Below are 26,711 nucleotides of genomic sequence, written 5' to 3' on the forward strand. Positions count from 1 at the left end.
AATAAAAAAGAGGAGCTGGCTGGCAGCGATATCAGTCAGTAGCCTGCGGTGTGGAAGGAATAGCCTTGTTGTGTTTTGTAGTAGTTTATTTTCAACAGGTTATGGGCCCAGGAACGCCTAGAGGACGCTGAGGCGGCTGCAATGAGGGACCACGAGGAAGCACCTGGACAAGGAGACATGGCCTAGGCGAGGAGGCAGAATCTCGGTGAGGAGATAGAGCTGGAGTCTGGACGGGAGGTGGCTTGGACGAGGTGCTCAAGAGTTGGAGGCCAAGATGCTGACAACGAGGTTGAAGGTGCGGATGCTGGCTGATCGGACGACGAGCTTAGAAGAGCTGGAGGAACTCGAGAGTCAGGAGGAGCTCGTAGGATGGCGCGGTTGACCAAGAGGGTGATGGTGCAGCTGGTCTGGAGAAGCTCGACTAGGAGGAGTTTGGTAGCTGGAGCTCGGTGCCAGGAGGAGCTTAGTGGACAAATGAGCTCGATGGCAGATTGCGGTTTGAAGGTTGTGTGATGAGGAGGAGTGTTGGAGAGCAGGTACATCACACACCCTGCTGTGGAGATGTCTGGGGTAAGAATTGTAGAGGTAGTCGAAATAGATTGTAAATATGAATATGTTGATACCCAGACATGAAATAAAAGAGAGGAGCTGGCTGGTAGCGATATCAGTCAGTAGCCTGCGGTATGGAGGAATATCCTTGTGTTTTGTAGTCGTTTTATTTTCAACAGTATGTATTAACATATTTACATACATACATACATACTGTTGAAAATAAAACGACTACAAAACACAAGGCTATTCCTCCATACCATGTGCGTTTCGTGACGATTTGCGCTCCAGATGCGTTAGTCTGGAGCATTTTCACCAGCTGTCAGTCGTCCCAACTAACGGGTCGGATTCGCTAGATGGAAGGCAGTCATGTTCCAACCAGCAAATCCCCGCTGTAATCTGAAATACTCTCGGAAAGACACCTGAGACTATGATAAAAAAAATCCATTCTCTCACTTCACTTTCTTCCGTGCAAATTCTTTGGATTTTTTCCGAATTTCCTCTGGGATTTTCTTGTAAATCCCTATGGAATTTTTCCAAAAATTCCTGAGGAATATTTCCGAAAATCTTGTTAAGAAACTTCCAGATGTCTCTCGGGGATTTTTTTCGGATTTGTAATATGGATATTTTTTAGGAAATTTCTCTGGCATTCTTCCGAAAATTCCTCTGACATGTTTTGAAAATCTTCCTAGCACTCTTCAAGAAATCCTTCTTATATTCTTACAGAAATCATGATAGATTGTTGAAATATGTCGGAGATAATTTTGAATATCCGGAATTTTTTCGGAAAATTCCTTCGTGATTCTTGAGATTTTTTTTTCTAATGTGCTTTATGTTATGTCTACCTAAATCAAACGGTGTTCTTTATTCTACCTTATGATTCTGGTATCATTTAGGGTTTGTTCACAAATTTCATAACGCCAAAAATGACCACCCCTATCAGCGTTATGAAATTTGTGAATCAGCCCTTGCTTGTTCGTACCTACGTGATTTCTAGGCTATAAATACTGGCTGTCGTAGTCACAGAAGAGAGACTTCCCGGACTGTGGACTGATTAACATATTATTTTATTCTTTATTTACAGATCCTTGATGGGGTCTTATGAAAATTCCTCTTGAGTTCAAATGGAAATCTCTCAAGAAAACTGTCGCACCGCCCTCTGAGACTTTTAAAAAATAACAATGAGATTCTTTGATTACTGTTTTCTTTTTCTGAGAATCTTCTGAAAGTTATAGTTACAACCCGGATAAAAACGTACCATTCAGTCAATGGAATAAACCATTAATGTACAATATTACGTATTGGATACAATACAGCGTATTATAATTGAATGTCGAAGCAACATTATTCTTGTTTGAATATACAATTTAAAAACAATAAAATATATTGTAACAGAACACCGTATTGTTTTTCATTTTCGCGTAAAACAACTGTTGCTTTTTTCTGTGTAGCTTGTCTGAAAGAAGTAAACAAAACAAGTTCACAAAGCAAGAAATGTTGGGTGAAAAATAGCGTTAGCGTTAGCGTAGTTACGGTATACTTCGTAGATTGGATACTAGCAACATTCATGTGTAATTTGATAATTTTACCCAGACTGCTTTCAGGAACAAGGCTGGGGAGTAAACCTTAGCCCAATCTTGGACAATATTACCAAAGCATGAATATTGCTATTCCCGGCCACGCCCATCTTTACCGTAACTTGGGATAGGGGAAGGAAATGTTGATGTAGCACTTACTTAATGAGAGGCCACCGACTCAGCGACACCCTCATAAGTGCAACGGAGGAGGAGAATGGGAAAGTTTTGACGTCAGGATTCGCCTGAAAAGCTAGCGATAGACAAAGGGCATTTGTGGTTGAGTGTTGTAAATTTATTCTTTTGAATGCCGGCAATCAAAATAGAACCTTTTTTTACTGGATTTATTATTAGGCACTTGTTATGATGATTCGGATGTTTTTTTTTGTGCACAGAAGTAAATACAAAGCAGAACCAATCCATCTACAGTGGGGATTCGCTCGTTGGAGGTCCGCTACATGGAATGACTCGATGGTTGGATGTTCGCTGGTTGAAAAAAAAAATTCCAACTAAAAAGCACTCGAATGTCAAGATCAAATGTCAAACTGACTTTGACGTCTGAGCACCGTCGCATTGAAGTCTCCATATATAGAACAAATATACATGTATATGTGCGTTTCGTGATGATTTGCTCTGCAGATGCGTTAGTTTGGAGAATTTTCACCAGCTGTCAGTCTTTCCAACTAACGGGTCGGGTTCGCTAGATGGAAGGCAGTCGTGTTCCAACCAGCGAATCCCCGCTGTACTAGGGTCATTAGATCGAAAAAAAAACGCGATTAAAACACTTTTTAATATACGAATAATACTCGGCCAAGCAATCGTATCGCACTATCATCAGGGCGGAATGCGCGAACCGAACAAATATGTTTATCTCCGAAGATTGGCGAAAAATAAAAATAAGTTCCCGTAACGAAAACACACAGAAACCCGTCAAAAGGCAATTATCGATCCGATACCTATCAAAACGCGATTCATAAAATAATGGAACAAACTCACCGGATTGTTTCATTTAAACATGTGCCATCTGTAACCTCCGAATGGAAAAATGTGTTCCGGCCCGAGCACCACGGCATCCAAAATCAAGCTGGACTGGATCACGGCACCCGAAATACAATTCAAATCACTATTTCTCGATTACTTTTTCAAATCGACGTAAGTAACTTTTATACGGGTTTGAGAAAATTAATTAGGAAAAATCACAATCTATCTTCTAAAACTGTTTTAAAATGAATCACCTTTTTAACATTTTTTGCCGTGTATTTCGCTCAAATTTTGCATACACTCAGCTCACGTTCAAAAACTAGGTAGTTTCTATTATTTCCCACAAAAATAATTATAAGAAAATGATAAGCCGTTTCATTCAGTTACTTTCGACGTTTTTCTACCAGTGTAAAATCGGCTCAAGTAGTGTTTTGTTTTGATTCGTGGTTAAGTCACTTTGTCTCTCCATACAGCGGGGCGGCGAAAGTAGTGGTTAGGTTGCGAAAGTTGAAAATGTTACTTTCGTCGTTTTGTAAATCCGGAAATTAAACGTTCTAAAAGTGAAAAGTTGAGTTGATACAGAGCGGTACGTGTAGAATTCCGCCTGCTTAACACGTAGGATCGATAAAGTAAGTTTGTATACTTTTTTGACTTGAGTCTGTATGAATAAGTTTTCGAGATTTATTGTTTTATATGACACTTCTTTTCACTAAAACTTTTGATAATACGATATTCACTTTTATGAAACGAACCATAATCTTAAACACAGGGATCAAACGTGTAGATTTTTATCGGTGTAGTTTTTCTGCACTGCACTCCGGCGGTTCAAGTCACCACTGTCACCGCTGTGCGATAGACTGTGTGGTATCGAATAATTCAATTGGTTTTAATTGGTTCATAAATTTCATAACTCTAATAATGGCCATTTTTGACACCCACCCACCTCCTCGTAACACTTTTTCTATGATTATTTTATAAATTTTGTATGAGCCGTAACATCACGAGGACACCCACCCACCCCCTTTAGAGTTATGAAATTTGTGAATGGGCCCTTACCACTAGATAAAATAAAATCACAGACAAACAGACGTCACACTCTCACCGATGTCCATCGACCACCTTTTTAACGGCCGATTCAAATATATGGTAGGTGGCCAATCCACCACCCGCAGCGCTCGCATCGTTTTTGTTTGCGTTTGACGTTTACACACTACCGCCATCTGTTGGTCCATCGGCCAAACACACCGATTTTAGCATTGGGCGTACACGTCATCGTGACTATGATTTTGATCGGGATTTGTTCTAAGTGTTACGTCTGTTTGTCTGTGATAAAATGCTCCCTTCCTGCTGATTTGATTGAACATGGGAAGATTGAAAAGTTTGTTAAAGCGCCATTGTTGAATGAGCTCCTCCAAATGTGACGCTAGAAGAAACGTAAATAAATGGGCCCGTCAGCAAGTTTCAAAGCTTGTAAACAAACGGAAAACATATGATTCGAAACGTCTCATAGATGGTTATTTCAATAAAGAAGTAATGAACCATAGAAGAAGAATGACGCTGGCGTCGCAGTAGGAACATCTTTTGCTGGCGGAGATAGGCAGGGCTATAAATGTCAAGGCGAAAATGTATGCAGTTTGACACTTATGTACCCAACATGGGTACAAAGAACAAAGGGAACACCAGTATTTTTATTTTTTTATTTTTATATTTTTTTTTTATTATTTCGGAATGCTTTTGACTAAATTTGCCTAAGCGTGTTCTGATTCCGAGACCGCACATCTCGAAAGGGCGCATTTCAAGATGTAGAAAAAACCTCCGTTCACATCTCTAAATTTATCGAAGTTCATCCCTGTTACGTCAACTTTTTTGCCGACCGCACTTTTTACTTCGCGAAGTCAAACCGAAATGTCGAGTCAAAACAAAAGTAGCTAGGATTTTAATGTTTAATTTTTGTTGAAATTCGTGTGTTTAAAGTGTTTTAAAAATACAATGTTCTAGTTATAAACGTGAGTTGTTATATAAGGTTGCTAATTTGACTTCTTTTGATTATGAATGGAACACATTTCCCACAGAAAAGCCGCATCGAATCCACTGCTCAACACAAGAAGGGCAGAAACCTAAATTTACCACAGATAGAGCTAACCAGACAGTCTACTGGGTTGTCTACTGATCGAGTGATCGATCGTGAACGCGTGTGATAAGCCTTCGAGTAGCTGTGTGCGTAAAGTGAGAGTATCTACGCGTGGAACTGGAACCTCGCTCAAGAGAGCGCCAACCCATAACTCCGAACCGTGGAGGAACTTTGGATATCGCCGCTATCTCCAAGTCTCGTCTCTCCAGTTCGCTCAGGATGACGGTAGAGTAAACTTTCACTCTTCAGTTACTGCTTCTGATTCACAATCGGAACGATCGAGTGTCTAGTTGCTTGCATGACAAAATTCCATATTTTATGTGTTGCGTTGATTTGAGCATTGGTCGCTTGTTGAAATTTCAGTGTTTAGATTAGTCATTAGAATCTAGGAAAAACTATTTTGTGTCCGTACTAACTGGAGCTGTGTTTCACGTGCTTAAATTTTGTCGGGCCCAATCAATCCACTTCCGGGTGGTTCTTTACATTAACAGGATCAAGATCAACCGCAGCTTCAAGTTCAGCGCTCGAATCGGCACCAATTCAAGCAGGTACGTCACCGCTAGATCGTCACTGGTGCTTATGGGACCTTAATGGTTGTGTTACGTTGTACAGGTGTTGGGATGATTCGGCTTTCAATGTGTGTGCAAAAACTAGTTTTTCAAAATTATGTTAGATTATGCCTTCAGTCAGGGCTGGTAGCCAGTCTCTGTTTAACCCCATGGTCACTGTTTTAGTGCAAGTCTTTTAAAAGTTTCTATATATATGGTCTCTATATGACGTCTCTAAAGTCTCTTTTTTAATCAAACTATTGAACTAATAAAATGGTCTCTAAAGTCCCTGTTCGCTTCTGTTCGCTTACAGTGAATCATGGTGCAATATTCCTCACATTTTAAAGGCTCTTACAAACCACGACTAAAAATATTAAATATTTGTAATTAAACATTATTGAAGCTTTCCGTTTTACGAGTATTTACTCTGACCGTGTCCCTTACAGTAATTCAAGCAGCTGGTCAGATTATATGAGGAATCAAACTTTTATCTCTTGTTTCCTGTTAGGTTTTTTGTACTCTTCATTCTTATTGGTCTCTGTTTTTTTTTTTTTTTTTTTATAAGAGGTATCTAATGCTCCTATTTTCAAGATTTACAATTGCTACCAGTCCTGATTCCGTCGATTTTACAAGTTTTTCATTTTCATTGACCATCCCATTCTTTGTTTCGTTGTAGGCCATGTTCGCGCGGGTTACCTTCTATCCCACGTTGTTCTACAACGTGTTCATGGAGAAGGTGACCAAACGGAACTGGTACGATCGGATAGACGAGAACATGATTCTGGGGGCGCTTCCGTTCCGTTCGATCGCACCGGAAATGGTCCAGCAGGAGAACATCAAAGCCGTCGTCTCGATGAACGAAGACTACGAGCTGTGGGCGTTCTCGAACAATAAGGAAAAGTGGTCCAAGTTGGGAGTGGAGTTCCTGCAGCTGGCCACGACCGACATTTTCGAGGCTCCGTGTCAGGAAAAGCTGTGGAGCGGGGTGCAGTTCATCAATCGGTTTCTGCCGAAGGAGAAGCGGATGCAGTCGTTGGTGGATGCGGCCGAGGAGTTTAAGGAGGACCGAGTGGGAACAGTTTACGTGCATTGCAAGGCGGGAAGGACGAGGAGTGCCACTCTGGTGGGGTGCTATCTCATGATGGTAAGTGTTTCAAATGGCCCTTTAGAGTAGTATCTGAATGTGATACAAAGTACGAATCATGAGCAGAAATCTCTCCGAATATAAGAACTGCTCGAAACGTAGAGAACGACGAGCGCTGTAAAAATCGAGTTCTGCAACGAGTTACGTACAGCATTGTTTGCAATTTCGTAGAAGACCACTTGAGCGTATCAAAAATTATATCGGAAAGCATTCACCATTATTTTACAATTTCTGAGAAATTGTTGTGTTATGATTCATTACGCAACTCAAAACAGTTGCGTAATGAGAAAGCATTGCGTAATGAATCATTACAGCACTGGTTTCAGTTGGGTAATGACTATTCCCGCACTACATACTACAGTGCAGGAAAGTAGGCCGTTCCATGACAGTTTGGCTTCATCACGCCTATGGACCAATGCACGAGTTCACTAATTTGACGTTTGAGCGGTGCCGAATTCACCCGTTGCCATGGTCCCATAAATAACACGGCACCGCTAAAACGTCAGATAGTGAACCCGTGCACAGGTCCATTACGATGAGAAATTGCAAAAAAAATATTATTATGGTTGCTGTGATTGCATGTTGAAATTTGAAATTAAACTGATTGCTTCGATTGTGCTGTTTCGGCATCTAAACGCTCCTCCACGAAACGCCCAGGAAGCACACCAGCCGTATTTCGATGTTTCATCAGCTTGATTTTGCTCAACGGTTTGGTGAGAATGTCCGCAAGTAGACTACGGTCAGTTCACCATGTTGAACGAGGTCCTTGATGAACTGGATTATGGTGTCCACGTGTTTGGATCGTCGTTCCAGTTGCTCCGACTTTAGTTGTCTTATCGCACTTTGATTGTTCTCGTATAGCATAATTTTCTTTACGGGTTCACACACGTCGTTCATCAGTTTCCGGATCCATAGTAGTTTCTGACCAACTTCAGCTGCAGCAATGAACTCGGCTTCTGTCGACGACAATGCAACACAGGTTTGCTTTCTTGTTGCTCAACTAACCGAACTGCCCATACTCGCAATACAGTCCCATAATGAAAATCATCATGTCGAGAAAAAGGCATCTGAACATGATTGCATTTTTCGTCTTTTTGTCGCTACTTGTGGGAGTTAATATTGGTGATATTGCCGAAAACGTATTCGATGCAATAGAAAACAATAGTTAACAACTAAAATAAATTAAATCTTTTGTTTTTAATAGCCAAATTAGGGAATTATGACAAATGGGACTCGTTATCCGAGTATTTCTGTAGTCATACGCAAAAATACCCGCATACCAGTCCCATTACATGGGGGTCGCTTACTTTGTTATCGCGCACCTTGACACATTGATGTTTAAGTTCACAATCGATTTCAAGCCACTTTTCCTTGCCACTGTACCTTGAAGTTATTGAATTGGTGGTGTCAGTGATATTTAACATGGTACTGATTAAATGAAGATTTTATTCAACCGTTGCTGCCGCACTAAACGGACTGTTTGCTAAATCTACTCATTGCACGTGGGCTTTGAATTTGCAACATGTCAAAGTCGTAAAACAAGCAAGTTTTGGTCAGCTCAATGATGATGGAGTTCCTGGATAATGTTGCCGTGTGTTGATGAGCAAGATTAGGTGCTGCAAACAATCCGTTTAGTCATGGAAATTCTACCGACAATTCAAAATTCTGCGGTGTCCAAAAAAACAGCCACTACATATCGTTAGATGATGATACTGCCAGCGAGTAAGTTCGTTATAGATTAGAAGGCAATAGATATTTAGCGGTAGCAATGACTTACAAAAAATACATATTTAATTCATTTTGCTATAGTTGATTGAGGCGAATGAACTGGTCAATCAAGTTTATAGTTTCATAAATAAATACAGGAAAAAATATAGTTAATGCTTGCAAGCACAAATTTATTGTGATTTCATCCTTTCAGGGCAGTGAAAAAGACATTAAAAGTCATAAGAATAAGCAATTTTGTTATATAGAAATCATTTCTACCACCGTTAGTGTACTTTTTCTCCTTTTGTAGGAATGAAAATCACAGTGCAAGAGTTTAGAAATCCTTACGGGAGTAGATTTGTTTCAATATTTTTGTAATGAATTAATGGGACTGTTATGCGGGTATTTTTCATATGGGACACACCTGGTTTGGTATTTTTTGCATTTTATCCATACAAAAATAAATTTTCAAGATTGTTTTCGAAAAGAACACTAAAAATTAACGCTATTCATGAAGCTAACTCAAAAGTGGTGAAAATTCAAATGGGACTGTTATGCGAGTATGGGCAGCGAACCACCGCCAAAAGTGATGATGGGCCGCTGTTGGAGTTTCGGTCACGATGGTCTCCAGCCCAATCCGCGTGCCCGAAAGTCTTCAGGTCAACAGTGTTGCCACCTAAATGTAATCAGAAATGCTTCGTTGCTACCAGGTAACGCATCGTACGCTTCGCTTCTGTCCAATCGATGGCAACCGGAGCGCTCACCTTTCGTCCAAGCAACGACACACTGTTTGCTACATCTGGTCTCGTGTTAAGGTGAAACTCCGTTGAATCCACAAATTTTAATGTAAATGTAGTAGTAGGCACAACTTTATTCTCTTATTTCCGGGTAGTAGTGAAATATAAATCAAATGTACATCGTTGCCAGCAATTGATGTTCATTTTATATTTGTGATTGGCGTTTATTTTCAATTCGCTTTCAAACTGCTGGATGTCGTACATACTTTCCAACGACACTGACAACACTGTAACAACGAAAGCGATCAAGCAATAGAAAAATAAAAAAAGTGAAATATTCTAACATCGTGATTGTTTTGACCACGGTTTTGCTAAGTTTTGAGTTATATCCACCAGAAATTATTTAGTACGTGTTCTTAAATATACAATAAGTGAAAGTAAATCGTGCTGAACGGCCTACCTTTAGCAGAAACTAGGAAATATAGTGAAAAATGTCCTTCGTTTGCAAGTGGATTAGTGTAAACAAGCACCGAAATAGTCGTCGTGCGTGTAGAAAATGACCACGAATCGTCAAATTTCGAGCAAATTTGGTTGAGAAAATGAGTAAAATGGGAAGGTAATATAGTTATTACAGTGTTTTAGCAATTTGGCTGTGATTAATTACTGGTAAGTTGCATAATTTGAGTAAAAGAGCAAACAGCTGGCTGAATGTGTCTGTTTGTGTGAGGAAGCCATCTTCCCTGCCATGACAGGGATTCTTTCCTATATGTCCTTAACTGCTATATGTAGAGTAAACCACCAACTAAGCTAGAAAACTAGCGCTGACTGTCCATGTCGAATTCTAACGATGTGATTGCATCGCCTCCCGCATTGTTGCTATCCATGATTCCCTTTCTGCACTAGGGTAACGATCGTATTTTGGAACCCCTAAGGAAGTGATTTTAGTTGTTTGCCCCAATCAATTAATTGCACAACGTAACCAAGTCAAAGAACATGTCAAAATGTAGAGAAAAACTTCCTCTATGAGATAAAAATGCCCAAACGGTCATGTAGGATCCAAAAAACGTCGAAAATAATTGAATTGTGAAGCACTGTTTTTCATTATTTTGGACCCTCAAAGCACTGACTAAACTGACGTGACTCTCGATTGCAGACGGTAACCGAAAATATGCAACGGTCAATTCAAATGATGAGTGGTCGCAAAAGTCAAACTGATGCAACGTCAATAGTACGAAGGTGACATTTATACAACGAGCATCTTCATCAGTCAAACCAAACAATACACACTGGCTTCAAACTAGTAAGGTATGAGTAAAATACTAAACCTAAAATCAACTAAATCAATTTCGTATGATGCATTTTACTTTTGTCAAAACTATCGACAATCATGTGAGTCTGATTCTAAAGCAATATATTTGAGTCAAGAAAATTTTATTTCGTAAAGGAAAGCTTAGATTTTTGTTTTCTCTACTTCCCAAATATGATTGAATATATCCCTCGTATTTTTACCCGAACATGTGTAGTTTTTCCTCGGAGTGCTAAAGATCTGTCCGTCAAAGTGTTTCTTTACAAAAACCACCAGGTGGAGTTAGTGTTCCAACGTATTTTCATTCAAATATTTGGCTATTATTCATGAAGCAAAATGCTCTGGCCACCACGTCAGTTTAGTCAGTGCTCAAAGTATATATTTTGGACCCCCGGCATTTTTTTTATCGTTCGGCGACGAAGTCCATGACACTGGATGTATAATATTCTTGCCCATAGTCTAATCAATCGATCGACAATGGAAAACCGAAGAAATTCTACGCTTTTTGTTCAGAAATTTGAAAAAAGTTTTTGTTTACATTTGAAAAATTTCTGATGGCTTCCATTTCTGTGTGTAACGTGGTGTAACGGTTGCATGGATGAATCGATTAAATTAAATTAATTTCAGATAAAATAAACACATTTTCTTTGTACAAACAGTTGATGCAAGTGCGGAATAGTCCTATCTTCCTAAACAGCATGCAAATTGAGTTGGTCTTTCGATTTAAACTGGGAAATTTACAAGAAAATGGCCAAGGGGGTTAAAAATATATAGGAGTCCAAAATATATTGGTTACCCTATTCACCGCTTCATCGTGTAGGTAATTGTTTCAGCAACAAGGGCCATGTTGCTCGTCCGCCGAGGAACGACACCGTTCGGATCTTCGTACGATGGTTTCATCTAAGTCTTCCTGAATGAAGTCGTTGCAAGAACCGAAATCGGTCGCAACCGACATTAAGTCCTCGCACTGTCTTCATCTTCAGGATCACTTGTTGTTGCTTCTACGGACTCTTGATGCAATGAACCGGTATGCCTTGTGGTCATTGGAATAGCCGACGAACGTCATTTCCTTCGCTTTGCCCTGGAGTTTGCTTCGCTTTTCCTTTGGTACATGGACGAACGCTTTGCACCCAAATACCTTCAGATGCGACATGTTCGGTATGGGTCCTCACCAGAGCTCATACGGTGTTGTTTCTACCGCACAAGAAGGAAGATGATGCTGCAGATACACAGCCGTACTGCTAGCTTCAACCCAAAATCTGGACGGCATCCTGGCATTAATCAGCATACACCGACACATTTCGATGACGTACCGTTTCCGACGCGCTGCCACTCCATTTGGCAAGTCAAATCGGGATGGATTCCGTGCGGTAGAACTTCATCAGCGCTTCGCTCGAATACTCCCCTCCCCTGTCAGACCTGATGCGCTTGGGAAACTTTCCAAGCTGCGTGTGGACATAGTTACAATACTCCTCGATGCGATCGACGGCTTCGGATTTTTTCTTCAAAAAATAAATCGCACAGTAGCGACTGTGGTTATCTACAAAAGTTACAAAATAACGATACCCACTCAACGAGGATAATCCAGGGGTCCATAACGTCCGAGTAGATGAGATCTAACGTCATGCTGGTCTTCTTTTCTTCTTTGTGATCTTGGGGAAGGGATTTCGAGCTTGCTTTTCTCTCGTACAGCATTCGCCGTTGACAATGAATCTGCATTTTTCACCGTCAAATCGTACTTCCACTTTTCGGGTGGTCATAGTAAGCACTGACAAAAGACTTGATGACAGTTGCGGCACAAACATCAGTGGTGCGACCAAATTTGATTGAACAGTCCACACAATAGAAGCATTAACCTAAGAATGCTAATGTCGCTGCTGTTCGTGTTACCAACATCTAGTTTGCCACGAACTGACAGCGTGAGTACCGGGACTCAAAGTGTCAGATTAATTTTCAAACCCAAAACAACAACATGGTATTGAACAAACATTGAAAACCCATAATTTAAGGTAATAATAATTAAAATCAGTTTTGTGACAACAACGCCACTAGCGTTCTACTACTAATATTTCTATTGTCCACACATTCGATCACACCGGTTCCATTTCGTCGAAAAATCCTCTATTCGAAGTCATGTGCGAACTCGCACAAAGTTGTGGATCCGTTTCCAATGATCAGCGCATACATACCGTGACCTGCTCTAATTCCGTGTGTTGCCTAATACCGTGTGTTTGGCAATTATGTGGATTTCTAGCATATTATATTATTTATTTTTCTAAATGATTGTCACAAACGTTAGCACATTAATTAGTATTTAGAAAGCCATGACAAACTTGAACTAAAGTTGCACAAACAAACAAACAAAAATAATGTTAGAATGTAATCGCCTGGTGCCAACACACGGTATTAGGACGCGGTTGGTTATGTATTCCAAATACCGTGTTTCAGTTATAATTCCAAAATGGCGAAGTGAAATATATATTTTATTTCCCTAATCAATCATGCAAACTTCAATACGTTGTTTGATACAAAAGTTTTATTTTTGATGCGTTTCGTTCGTTCAATTGAGAGATGTTTCAAAATGTGACCCGGCAGTTGGGGTCAGATGCACGGTATTTGGAACACTGATATGTTTCACAACATCAACTGTAACTATGGTTAAAATTTTCAAAATGGTTCAATTCATATTTTTTATGTAAAGTATATAAAACGGTCTACTATGTAAAACATGAAAGACTTGAAAATAATCATACGTTATTTTTATCTGATCGATTGAAACATGAGTTTTTTTAACCTCACGGTAATAGAGCATGTCACGGTACCTCCGTCACGAGCAACTTTTGCATTTTGCTTCTTCGTTCCGCGTGGGTCTTTCTGTAGCTTGCAGTCACGCTGCTTGTTGCCAGGTTCATGAGATAGTCATCCTTACCTTCCGTGTACCGGGTCTCGCACATCCGTTGCAGTAACGAAACCCTAATGGACAGCGTTGCCTTTTGGTGAGCTTAGCCAACGCCGCCCACGCTTCCTTTGCCGTTTTCTACGCTCGAATCACGCTGAACTGGTCTTCTTTCATCAGTAGCAAAATCGTTGCACGTGCTTTTTCATCACCTTCTTCCTATTTCGCTAAGGCTGTCGCAGCCCCTTCCGTTCGATCTCCATCTACTACCGGGTTGTCGTTCTTGACGTAGGTCCACAGACTTTCGCGCATTAGGAGCGCTTCAGTGCGGAGCTTCCAGGCTTCATAATTGGAATTGTTGAGCTTCGTGGAACTCTTTTAGGGTAATTCGCTAATTGTTGAACGCTACCCAAATGTTGAACGATCTTTACAAACCATGTTAAAACAGGAAATTGAACCATTTTCAAACAGTTTCAATAAATTATACAGATTATTTTGTTAGTTAGCTGTACTATTGGACACAATAAATTTAATTAGTACATCAATTTCTGAAACGAAATATTTATTGAAAATTTTTATCGGTAGGTGGAACGAAAATTTCAATTCTCTTAAAAAATAACTTAAGCTGAGGCTGCTATGAAATAAGCTGTGTGGTAAAACATACTACGTATATTGGGTTAAGCACCTATTCACGATATCAGTAAAAGTCTACTTTAGTTATTTTCTTAACATCCGTACAATTTACTCGTATCTATCAATTAAATAAAATCATTTGCAATTGCACTTTCGTTTCACGTACATTTTCCATTTGTTGAACACTAGCATAACATGAAAGGCTTGGTTTCATCAACAGTATTGCCAGATTTTTTATTTTCGTACCAAACACCTATATTGAAATGGAATATTGCATTACACAATATAGTATTGTTTTTTGCTTTAAATATCTGTTGAATAATTATTATAAAAAATCCTATAATGGTGTATGTTGCAATGGTGAAAAACGCGATTCAGAAAAGTATAATTAATTGCAACCCATTCCCATAGCCATTCTGATGCTATTTTTTCGAATTTCACTATCTTCACTATGGCATCAATGCCATCACCGTTTGTTTGTTTACACCATGATTGAAATTACGCATCGGCAGCCGATTTATCCGGAGTATCTCGCGATTGATGCTGTAATGTCGAAAATAATGTACATTAGGAGAAGCCGCTAAAGTCCATGGAGTGTCGTAGTGGACGATTCACTTCCGTTTCAGCCCAGAGTGGTCAGGGAAAGTACTTCGCGGACCTAACCCTGGCCTCACAACCGACGAGGAGCGCGAACTTGCAAGTTGAATGAATGCGGGAGTAAAACGGTCAACATTTAGCGACAATCGTTCAACATTAGGATAAGATGGATTATGTATGTGTTCAACAATTGGGTATAAAACTATCTTTTTAAATATATATTTTTTCAATTAAAAATGGACATTACCGTGCTAAAAATGTTACAGAAATAACGTTAAACAATCGTCTACGGTGTTGAATGCTTTTTTAGCAACCTTTCTATCAAAATTTCCATGAAAATCAAATAACAAAAAAACGTCTATCTTAACCGTTCAACATTTGGCGATTTACCCTACTTCCTCTAAACTTTCACAAAAAAAAACTTTCAGTAGCAAGATTTGTCTTTTATTTTTCAAAAAAATTTGAAAACTTCTTCCCTACCAAGAAGCTGGGGAGCTATATAGTTGGAAACCTTTCTTTCAACTACAAATTTTCAGAGAATTGTATGGTTATATGCCCCTAAATATTCGATGTGTAGCTTAAAAAGCGTTTGCTGAAAAACCGGAAAACTGTCAGGAGCTGGAAGGCTTCTTTTCAGAAGTTGGAGAGCTTCTCCCAGAAGCAACAAAGCTTATCTTTCAAAAACTAGAAAGCTTTTTACGATGCTGAAAAGCTTTTCCTTCTACAGTTGGAAAGCTTCTTTTTCAGTAACTGAAAGGCTTCTTTTTCAGCAGCAGGAATCTTCGCTTCCAGAAACAGGAAGATTAAAGAAGCAGCTGGAAGTTTCTTGCCATTTTCATTTTATTAATCAACGGGCTAAGTAAAGCCCCAATGATAAAACTTAAAATCGAGTAGTACACGTTTTAAAACATTCAACAAATGAACATTTCAACTCTAAAGCTAAGTATGCTGTTTCGCTCAAGAAAATTAAAGAAATTCCTTGACTGAAAGGGTCAAGAAAGTTCCTACAGAGAGCCCCCTTTGAAGTGACATTTCTTCTCAACTGCGTACTGCGATCAGAAAAAAGTGATTTTCTTGACCATTTCTTGGGAGAAATTTTCCACGCATCGAGATAGGCGATTCCTTTTCTTGTCAGTAGCAAACCGGCCTTAATAGCTTTCGCAAACAATAACATACAAGAAAGGCCAAACTAGGAAGCACTTGAAAAAAAAACGAACTAAATCTCGTACGGAGCGAATGGCGGGACAAATTGAAATCAAACAAAGTGGCAACTTTGTTGAACACTCCACACTCCAGATCTATCAATTGGCAACGACTTTGGTAGCTAGGCAGGTGAGTGAAAAGGATTCGACCAAGGTAATCGTCGCAGCGCATATCTCAAGAACCGTCGTTGAACAGACTCGATCCTTAAAACGCCGTTGTTGTAATGGGTAGTCCAAACAACCGAACAGTATTCCAGGATGAAGCGAGATAGAGAACAGTACAAAGATTTCAGACAGTACATGTCCGTAAACTCCTTAGCAGTTCTGAAGATGAATCCAAGTACTCTGGTGGCTTTACCAAAAGCGTAGTCCACATGTTGTTTGAATGATTGCTGTGCATCCAGGATCACTCCTAAATCCTTAACTTGGATGACACGTTCGATTTCTTCTCCTGACAATGTATAATTGTGCAATATGTGCTGCTTTTTGCGCGAAAACGAAATAACTGAGCACTTTGACGGGTTAACTTCCATCCGATTCAGTTTACACCAATCCGCAAAGGCATTCAGCTGTTGGTGGAGAAAGTAACAGTCGTCGATGGAACGAATACGGAGGTACAGTTTGAGGTCATCCGCGTACACTCAGAAACGCGGGAAGTCACAAAATGACTAAATTTTAGTAATTTATGACTATTTTCTATCTGCCTCTCTTTTACCCTGCAGGGAATTTTATTCCTATTTGTCAATTCACCCTGGTTGAAGCATCGCTAAGCCTAAACCCAGTCGAAATGACAGTTAGTGTTAAAATTCACAGCAGAATGAAAGAGAGGCAGATAGAAAATAGTCATTAATGCATAAACTTTAGTAATTTTGTGACTATTTTTATTTCTCAGTGTATGATAATCGTGGTCCTTCAGTTACCAGGTTCACATCATTGAAGTAGATCAGGAAGATCAATGGTCCCAAGTGACTAGCTTGCGGGATTCCCAATGTAGCAGCAAACGAAGAGGAATAACAGTCTCCTATGAGGTCGGCTAGGTGTCGACCGGTGAGATACGACTGAAGCCATTGGAGAAAACAGCCATGTATCTCAAGCCGATCAAGTTTAGCGGCAGCAACGTTATGATTCAGCTTGTCGAAGGCTGCAGTCAAGTCTGTGAATTACATCGGTTTGAAAGCGTTTCGACATACTCTCGGTTATGTCTAAGTTAAACAGAGTAGATTGGTAGCTGGAGAGCGACCTGTCACGAATCCATGTTGATCGACGCTAATGTAAGGTTTACAGTGAGCAAGTAAAGGTTCCATCATAATGAGTTCAAACAGTTTTGCAACAGCGCAGAGCGAGGTAATACCGCGATAGTTGCCAACATCATGCTTGTTGCCGCTCTTGTGGACTCGAAACATATGTGCGAGCTTCCATGTAGCTGGAAATAATACAAGGGTCAACGAAAGACGAAAAACATGAAGCAGTGGTGAAATTAAGTCACAAATCTGGAGAACCGAACACCCGTTTGAACTGAATACTTCAAGCACTTCAAGCGTGTGCTAGAATAAGGGCGTAAGTCGCATGATCGATTTCTCTTCATCGATCCTCTCTTCTGTGAATAAAGGTGACAAGATGCAAGTTTGTCAGCATTTTTTCCTTCAAACCGCTAGGCAACGATGCATTCTTGCGTTCTTAGGTGAAAAAATGCTGACAAACTTGCATCTTGTCACCTTTATTTGCAGAAGAGATGATCGATGAAGAGAAATCGATCATGCGACTTACGCCCTTATTCTATCACACGCTTGACTTAATCGATTGGTCACCACCAGCTAGTGACCAATCGGTTAAGTTTCCAGCTCAAACGGAAGTTTGGTTCTCCAGATTTGTGCTCTTGAAAATTTGAGGTTTGGCTTCGATTTATCTTCACCTTAATGTCTACGCTGCCCAGGGTTTTGTCGAATTGTGGAACATTAGTGGCGGCGAGTGTGATATGTTCGTCGCTAAATATTTCATCATTGAAAACACTGGCGAATTTATCGGCGAATAGATTGTATATTTCCTGTGGTGAGAAGGCCTATTTCCCATTCAGCGACATACACGACGGCAGTCCAGCTTCACGTCGCTGTTCGTCAACATGCTTCCAAAATTGTTTGGGGCGGTACTTGAGCTTCGTTTGAATACCTCGCTGATATCGAAGAAAGCAATCTTTCGTGGCTTGTTTGTACTCGTTGTTGATTCTCTTTCAAAAGCTGGAAAGCTTCTCTTCTAAAAGCTGAAAAACTTCTCTTTCAGCAGAAAGCTTTTCTTCCAGGAGCGGGAAAGCTTCTCTTTTAGAAGCTGGAAAGCTTCTATTCAAAAATTTGGGAACCCTTTTTCCAGAACCTGGAATGCTTCTCTTCCAGATGCAGGGAAGCTTATCTTTCAGAAGCTGGATAGCTACTTTTTCAAAGACTGAAATCTTATCTTTTATAAGCTGGAAAACTTATCTTTTAGAAGCTGGGAAGTTTGTCTTTCAGTAGCTGGAAACCTTCTATTACAGAAGCCGGAAAGCTAACCTTCCAGAAGCTGAAAAGCTTCACTTCCAGAAGCTGAAGAGCTTCACTTTCTGAAACTGGAAAACTGCTCTTCCAGGAACTGGAAAGCTTATCTTGCAGAAGCTTAAAAGCTTTTCTTCTAGAAGCTGGAAAGCTTCTCTTCCAGAGGCCAGAAAGCTTCGCTTCCAAATGCTATCAAGCTTCTCTTTTAGAAGTAGGAGAGCTTTTCTTTCAAAAGCTGGAAATCTTCTCTTTTAGAAGCTAGAAAGCTTATATTAGTTGGAAAATTATTATTCGGCCAAACGAATATTCGGCCGAATAATGACGTAATATTCGGCCAAACAAAATCTTAATATTCGGCCAAATTACACCCGTATATTCGTCTAATTTCTCTAAAACTATATTTTTATTCCTGGATAATGAAACTCGTTTTTGTTTGCTAATTTAGCAAAAAAAGTAGGGAAAGCTTCTACGGTGAAAAATTGAACGGATTATGAATGAAAATGATGACTTTGAACTTTTGAAACCGGTTGTAATCACAAAAATAGTAAATTCCAAAGATTTTTCGTATTTCTAGAGTAAAGGATCTGTATTCTATTGCTAGCACTTTTTATCCATTTCATGTTTTGTTAAGGAATTACCCAATATACGTTACTAGATTTCTCATCTGACTTTTGGGAGTGTTTTTTAGGAAATTGGAACAAACAGACTTCAGACCATTGACTAGCATACTAAAGGAAGAACGTGAGCAGGTGTCTCAACCCAAACAATATCGAAAGAATGGAAAGTGCTTATATATGATAACGGATAAAATAAAAAGCATTGAGTCCATACGGGTCTACCACAAAAGGTCGAATCACAAAAGGCCGAATCACATAAGGCCGAAACATACAAAAGGCCGAATCACAGAAGGCCGAATCACAGAAGGCCGGATCACAAAAGGCCGAATCACAAAAGGCCGAATCACGGAAGGCCGAAATTTTAAAACAAATTTTAGTGAGAGCCACTAACATGCAGCACATTTTTCTACAATATTATGAGCATTTTTACAGTAGGGTAAGGCGGGACAAGATGCACAAGTAACATTACTAGCTGAATAACAGTTTGTCCAGCTAAAATATGGTTAGTGTTTTTTGGGTTTGTCAGCTGGTCTCTTCTTAGCTTACACACCCAAAAAAAATTCTATAATTGGAGCTGTTGTATTTTGTACAACATAAGTGTAGAAACCTCGCGAAAACTGGAAGGTTATACAGTGCCTGTTCGATTTTGGCAACATGCCAAAAAAAATCATGTTGCCTAAATTGAACCATTCCAAAATTTAACGGTTGTTTTTATTGTATCTTTTATCACCGTAGCAGTAATTAATTTTACCTATTTTGAATATGTTAAGCCTTAAGAAGGCCCACAGAAACATTGAGATTGACAAGATTTGTGACTGATATGATTCATTTTTTCGTGTACATGGATTTCCGTGTCGCCAAATTGAAGCCGAGTCAGAATCGAACGGGCATTGTACGATGAAAAGTATTCTTAGTAAACTTAGTATTCTCATGATCACTCAAACACTTGTTATACCCTATCGCAGCAATCATTCTCCTGCTTGTTTCGTAAAAGACTATGTTGGCATTATCCCGGGCAAACGCTTGCTGTCCGAACTCGCTGTCGCTCGTCGGACCCAAAAATTGAAAAACATCCTCTGTTTGCATTATACCGGGCAAACGCCTGGATTTGCTGTTTGCATGACACCGAATAGATGCTATACACACTCTTTGGATATCAGAGACTTCGGCGGCCTTCTGCCGCCTCAGTTCCTTTATCCTCAATGCGGCCTCGCCGCATGTAAATTTTGCGCTGTTTACTGACATGACTGCATTTAACAAAGCATGGACTTGTTCTTTTTATATCCAAGCTTTGTTCTTTAGGTTTGTAACTTTAACTCGGCCTTCTGTGATTCGGCCTTTTGTGATTCGGCCCTCTGTGATTCGGCCTTTTGTGATTCGGTCTTCTGTGATTCGGCCTTCTATGATTCGGTCTTTTGTGATAATCCCGTCCATACGGATCAAACTACACTGAGAAAAATCTACACGCCAAGGTCGTGTGTTTTACTTATAGATTTGCGCAATGAGGAAAACCACATGACTTGAGTGTGGTAGTCATATGGATTTCGTCATTGACTTCACGGTATAATAACATGTGTATCAACATTAGGTTGTCATGAGAAACAAACATGAATGTCTAAATATTAAATCATGAAAACCAACTGATTTGCTTATTGAATTCGAAATGTAGTGGCTTTAGATAGTCATGTGTGATAGAACATGAATGTCATGAGACTGAAAAAAGAAATTTGATAGAAGAAATCTTGCTCCCCAAAATATGGATTCGAGGCTGCTCTGCTTGACGCAAGCTCACTTGAATGTTTTTTTTTTCAAACAAGTGAGTCAGCAACAAGCGGGGCGCCGCAAATCCATAATTTGGGAAGCCCGGGATTAGCATATATCATTTTATTCGAAGCTGAAAGCTGAGAAAATCTGTTAGTGGAATCCGATTTTTCTCTAACACCATACATTATATCCAACGCTGGAAGTAATGCATTTTGTTTATAGAGAATTAGAATGAACTCCTCATATTCACTCGGACATCTTCACTAATAGAAAGAAAAACGAATCCGCAAATTTTCCTCTAACACTTTCAGCTTCCGAATTTGCCTCTTCTCTTTGGAACATGATGATGACTGTCGTTCGATACGAGGTTCATCCGCAATTTAGTTCGCTATGGGTTGATCACTAATAATTTAGAAATTTGGAACACGGAAATCGACAGCAAGCTCATCGATTTCAAATCGACCAACTTGAACATGATGATCATGACACAAGATAATCATAAGTTAAACATACTGAATCCGTGTTGGGTGATGATCCATAGCAGCCATAGGTTGACGCATACGAATTTGAAATGGAAAGCGTTAGGAATTTATGTGGAAAACTTTGGAATTCATGTTGTCGGTTGATGAATCAGTCCATGAAGCAAAACTAAAGAATTTAATGTGTAATACACACGAAGTTTGTAAGAAAATTACAACAAATCGACATAGACGTTCATGAATCGATCCATAATTTTAAACACACGGATCAAGCGTGTGGATTTTTTTCAGTGTAGTCTAGTGGTACCTTACAGCCCCAGAAAAATGATTATAAAGCTATCAGTACACTATGGCAAATATTTGGCATGGATTGATACAGAGTCAAACAAATGTTTGTCATCGCATAGATTTGGTTAGTGTTGAAACCGATGTTTGTCTGTTGTTTTATGCCTAGCGAAATATTTGCACATTTGGCAAAGCTTGTAATGTTAGCTTAAAGCTCATTTGCAGAGAATGTCTTGTGTATTGAGCAGCACCGTAGTCACCATAATGCCATATATCGGAGAAATTCTCACATTTTTTAATATTTGGCGTCAAACTCCTTTCATAGAATGCATGAAACGAAAATTTTAATGTACCGTAATACGGGGTAACATTGATCAGTTTTTAGGCTTTTTGTTAAATATTTAATTCAAAAATGCAAATGTTCTGAGTTTTATATTTTTAAAACAAGTACTGCCACCCATAGCTCGTGACTATATACTGTATTTTGTTTTTTGAAAGATTTAAGCATGTTTACAAAAATGTTTTATGTATTTTTTTTTCATTTAGCTGATATGGGGTAACATTGATCATCCATGCAAACAATGTTCGGTAATATTGAAAATGTCGTTACTTACTTAAATGATGGCCCCTGAAGCCAAATATGATGTCCAAACGCTTACATCTCATTTACTTTTTGAGTTATTTTCAAATTAAAAACACCTCGAACAGCGGAATTCGCCTAAAGGTAGGCAATTTCCTAAGGGAATTCTACATTCTTAACAGTAATTCGTTAATGTTGCCTAATTGAACATACTTATAAAATTTTTGACAGCGGAATCGTTTTCGGCGATGTCATTTTTAGTGAGAACCGCATTTCCCTTGCTCATATCGCTTGCAGAACTTATGTGAGACATGAGTCTTCGGTAGTGTCATCCTTAACCATTGAAATCATTGTTTCGCAAAATTGACAAATTTACGCATAAAGTTAACGCAATTTTTGCAAAAATCCTAATTTTTAATAGCTCATAAATATAAGAAAGAGAAGCAACATTCATGCTTTGGAAATGTTCCATCAATAAATGATGATACCAACTTATTGCGAGATGAGTCATTCCGATCAATATTACCCCGCTGATCAATGATACCCCGGATTACGGTATCATCATTTGAATAAATTGTTTGATTTTTTTACTTTTCTTAATTAGTTAATTTTGTTACTATTCGGTCACTATTCGGCCGAATAACAGAATTCATTAAAAAGTTATAGTGACGACTATAAGTCGTCGGAAGGGAAGTAAAGCCGTTGGTCCCGAGATGAACTAGCCCAGGGCTAAAAATCTCGTTAATAAAGTCAAATCAAATCAATCAATTATTCGGCAGACCGAATATTCGGCAAAATCAAAATAATCGAGATATTCGGCCGGCCGAATATTCGGTACATCTCTACTAAAAAGCATCTCTTTCAGCTTTGCTTTCAGAAGCCGGAAAGTTTTTCTATCAGAACCTAGAAAGTGTCTTCTTTAAGAAGCTGAAGGAGCTTCTCAGTACGAAGCAGGATAGCTTCTTGATCAGAATTGGGATGTTTCACTGTCACAAGCTCATCTTCAGAAGTTGAAGTTTTCTGAGAGCTCCAATCTAAGAAACTGTTGAACGTACGCCCAGAAGTTCGAAGGCATCTCTTTCAATATTTCTACACACCATCTAATTCCCCACTTTTTCTCCAAATTCCAGCGCAACGGTTGGAGCCCGGAGCGAGCGGTGCAACACATGCGCGAATGCCGACCACACGTCCTTCTCGGCAGCAAACAGTGGGAAGCGATGCGGATATTCCACAGCACCCGGCTCGGCTCCTCGGCGGCAGGTCAAAAGCCACCGACACAATAAGAGGCCCCAAAATAGCACCGGAAGGAACAACGAATCGAATCGCAGCGACGTAGGAACAAACATAGGAATCAAATTCTATTCAATTGTAAATAGGACCGCGATATGGATGAATGAAACGCCACTTCGAAGCTCAGTTTTCTTTGTAAGCACTTTATAAGAGACTTCCGAGAATAATTTAAATAAGAATAAACTTTGTTATGCAAATGTGATGCTCACGCAAGACCCGCGCCTCCGAAAGGGTTGATTAGAATCTCGAGTTGTCCGAAATGTCCCTAAACAGTGGTTTGCTGGTGTGACGGGGTCAATGCGTGCGCTCCCTCTCACTATCATCAATCGTCGCTTCCCGCTCTGTTTAACCGTCGATTCAAGCCTTCGGCTTGGTGGACCAGATCTTCCGGATGGTGTTGGCAATGCCGATGTCGTTGTGGATGAAGTAGAACAGCCCTCCGAGGGTGGCAGCAGAAACGACCAGCAGCAAACCGTGGGCGATCTTCGGGACGGCCGCTCCGAACAGAATTGGCCGCACGTAGTCGGTGACGATGGCTTCCAGACCCCTGCGGAAAGAAGATCGTGATACGAGTGTAATGAATGATTGACAACGCATAAGTAAGGGGCACCTACCAATACTGATGCATGACGATGCTGACGGCCATCAGGGCGTCACCGGCTTGCGAGGGGAACATCAAGCCCACCGGGAGGATTCCTAGCAGGCCCACGGACAGAGCCCTTTCGGCGTTCCATAGTGTGACGTGATTTCCGGTGGCGGCCGCTCGTCGAATCGGACTGGCGGTGAACTGTCTCAGGCTGGCCAGGGCAAGCGAAGGAGCCGGTTTGGGCAGCAGAAGCGACTTGGAGGCGGAGGTTAGCGAACGGCTGATGGCTGGCGCCTTGCCGGCGTTGATCAGAGACACGAAGACCGGAGCTGGAAATTGAAGGGGCATCATTTAGTATCGTATCACCAAAATGGATAAGCGCTTTTCATCTGCATCGCACATTACATAATGCAAACTTTCCCCCGGAGGGTGAAATCTTTCCACACTGTTGTTATTACAAACAAGCGATTAATCACTACTTACCGGAGTTCCTGCAGGAGGATCGCAGCACAAAGTGGAGGGCCATTGTGTTTTTTTTTTTAAACCGATGCACTAGAAATCGAAAAACTGATTCGCCAAAATCACACAACACAAATTTCGTTCGTTCGCGTGTGATGCAAAACGCTTTTGAGACGAAAGCGAAAGGCGACTGTCTTCGCGAGATCGATCTGATTTGGAGATGTCAAAGGGTATTTGTACGTCAAAAGTGAATGCTGTCAGATACGCTGTGAGTTTTGCACGGCGAAGCACCAGGATTAAGGTAAAACGGGACATATTTAAACCAGAGTCTATGAATGGAGAGTTGCGCGAAGAGGCTTCTTTGAATGGTTGTTCTTCTTCGTCTTCGAAAATAGCCCCTATCTGTTTTGCTGGTCTGCTCGATAGGTAGACGGTTTGACAGTTCGATAGGTAGATTTGGTTTCACTCTTCGCGCAACTCTCCATTCATAGACTCTGATTTATACAAATGAATCTACAGACACGAGATTTCGGCAGGGAAACTGATATTTCTATAAAAAATCTTCAGGAATTAGGGCCCATTCACATGTTTCATAACGCTGAAGGGGGTGTCTTCAATATGTTACAGGTCATACGCAATTCGGAAAATATTTTTACAAAATGCGTTTTGAGGGGGTGGGTGGGTGTTGAAATAGCCATTTTTAGCGTTACGAAATTTGTGAATAAACTCTTACTGCAGAAATTTATTAACTTCAACAGGTATTCTGACGATTTCGTTGAAATTATGATAATTCGCTTAAAATTCTAGGAATATAATACAATTAGTGGGTATTCTGAGAGTCCTGTGAGAATAACAAAGTTACAAAGCAAAGCAGATGCGATCGATATAATGAATCTTCTATGATTATCAGGTCATAATCGATTATGTACCATTATTCTTGCGACATGCGTTATTTCATAAAAATATTAACCACTAATAAAGAATACGGAAGTTTAAAACCTATTCTGCCACATACATATTTTCTCTCACTAATCGTACATGAACACCGACCGGGTCTGTACGTTTTCGAAGGAAAACAAGTTTATAATGTTTTTCCGTGCTCTCAATCCTACAAAACAACTATTCCGAGAAAAAGTGAAAATTATGTGCTCTTTCCTATGCTGCACACGACGCGTACTCAAGCCAACCCCTCGGTTCAGCTACTGGCCAACAGATGTGAAAATGATCGTTTAGCTTTGAATAAATTTACCTATTAATTTGATGGCGACATAGGCCGCTACCAATGTTATGGATTTTACTCAGGTGGCGCAGATCATTGGTGCGTGCCACTAGTTCTCTCTTTTATTTTCCCGCTATTCATATGCAGCGCAAATAGTTTCGTCACTAACATAACATCGGGCCGCTACATCGGGCGAAATCTTAAGATTCCGATTAGAATTACAGTCAACTCTCTATAGGCAAATATAATGCGCCACCATCATAACATCGACTTTAGCTGCAGGGAGCGATGTGATTGTGAAGCTTGACCAAACAGTACAAGATCTGTCCACAGAACTCGGAAAGTTGCAAGCGGAACTTGACATGCTACGATGCAACAGCAAAAAACAAATCGATAGGATCCGCAGCATGGTCAACAACCAGGAACAACGTGATACCAAATGCCAAGCCCAATCAGCTCTACTCAACGACATCGAAGTAAAACTCGAAGTTATTGAAGCGGGGGCAAAACTTGCAAACACCTGCTCCCAGTCGGCAAACTGCTGTAGGCTTGCAATAAACAAAATCCCGTTCTGCGAAGGTGAAAACGTGCGACGCATCGTGGAAGACGTACTTAATTTTCTCGAAATCCATGAAGGTATTTCCAATGTAAAAAGCTGTTTCCGTCTCCAAGGCAAGCCATCGAAATGGTCGGACAGAACCATTACTCCAACCATTGTAGTCATTTCCGACAACCGTGAGATGCGTGATAAAGTTCTACGCCAATATTTTGACAGGAACAAAAATGCAAAGTTGTGTCAACTGAAACGTGCTCCAGCACTTGAGTACCGTTTCACCATCAATGAAATGTTGTCAGTGCAATCCTTTAGAATCCGTAACCTCGCACTTCGCCTCAAGCAGAGAAAA

At 40.1% G+C, this 26,711-nt stretch overlaps 2 protein-coding genes across 3 annotated transcripts; one reads left to right on the forward strand and one right to left on the reverse strand.

Moving 5' to 3' along the window:
• Positions 1 to 4,968: 4,968 nt before the first annotated feature.
• Positions 4,969 to 23,739, forward strand: LOC5564534 (phosphatidylglycerophosphatase and protein-tyrosine phosphatase 1). Of its 2 annotated transcripts, XM_021857655.1 has the most exons (5): positions 4,969 to 5,110; positions 5,177 to 5,460; positions 5,727 to 5,783; positions 6,460 to 6,927; positions 23,383 to 23,739. In XM_021857655.1, the coding sequence occupies exons 2-5, from the start codon at positions 5,455 to 5,457 to the stop codon at positions 23,533 to 23,535; spliced, it is 684 nt and encodes a 227-aa protein (XP_021713347.1). In that variant the 5' UTR covers positions 4,969 to 5,110; positions 5,177 to 5,454; the 3' UTR covers positions 23,536 to 23,739. The 2 variants fall into 2 exon arrangements, with proteins under 2 accessions (XP_021713347.1, XP_021713351.1); XM_021857659.1 differs by lacking the exon at positions 5,727 to 5,783 and having other exon boundaries at positions 4,970 to 5,110.
• LOC5573489 (succinate dehydrogenase [ubiquinone] cytochrome b small subunit, mitochondrial) lies at positions 23,666 to 24,798 on the reverse strand. The gene is made up of 3 exons (XM_021857668.1): positions 24,612 to 24,798; positions 24,157 to 24,457; positions 23,666 to 24,089 (listed from the first exon to the last, which is right to left on the reverse strand). The coding sequence occupies exons 1-3, from the start codon at positions 24,652 to 24,654 to the stop codon at positions 23,900 to 23,902; spliced, it is 534 nt and encodes a 177-aa protein (XP_021713360.1). The 5' UTR covers positions 24,655 to 24,798; the 3' UTR covers positions 23,666 to 23,899.
• Between the last annotated feature and the right edge of the window lie 1,913 nt (positions 24,799 to 26,711).

This window comes from Aedes aegypti, chromosome 1, assembly GCF_002204515.2.
Source record: "Aedes aegypti strain LVP_AGWG chromosome 1, AaegL5.0 Primary Assembly, whole genome shotgun sequence".
Classification (NCBI taxonomy): Eukaryota; Metazoa; Arthropoda; class Insecta; order Diptera; family Culicidae; genus Aedes; species Aedes aegypti.

What these genes read in the sequence shown, in the direction of transcription:
- LOC5573489 (XM_021857668.1), bottom strand. Translation starts at nt 24,654, where the DNA reads ATGGCCCTCCACTTTGTGCTGCGATCCTCCTGCAGGAACTCCG. An exon ending in ATCCTCCTGCAGGAACTCCG is followed by an intron (nt 24,458 to 24,611) that starts GTAAGTAGTGAT and finishes TTCAATTTCCAG; the next exon opens with CTCCGGTCTTCGTGTCTCTG. An exon ending in ATCGTCATGCATCAGTATTG is followed by an intron (nt 24,090 to 24,156) that starts GTAGGTGCCCCT and finishes TTCTTTCCGCAG; the next exon opens with GGGTCTGGAAGCCATCGTCA.
- LOC5564534 (XM_021857655.1), top strand. An exon ending in ATCGGCACCAATTCAAGCAG is followed by an intron (nt 5,784 to 6,459) that starts GTACGTCACCGC and finishes GTTTCGTTGTAG; the next exon opens with GCCATGTTCGCGCGGGTTAC. An exon ending in TGGGGTGCTATCTCATGATG is followed by an intron (nt 6,928 to 23,382) that starts GTAAGTGTTTCA and finishes TCCAAATTCCAG; the next exon opens with CGCAACGGTTGGAGCCCGGA.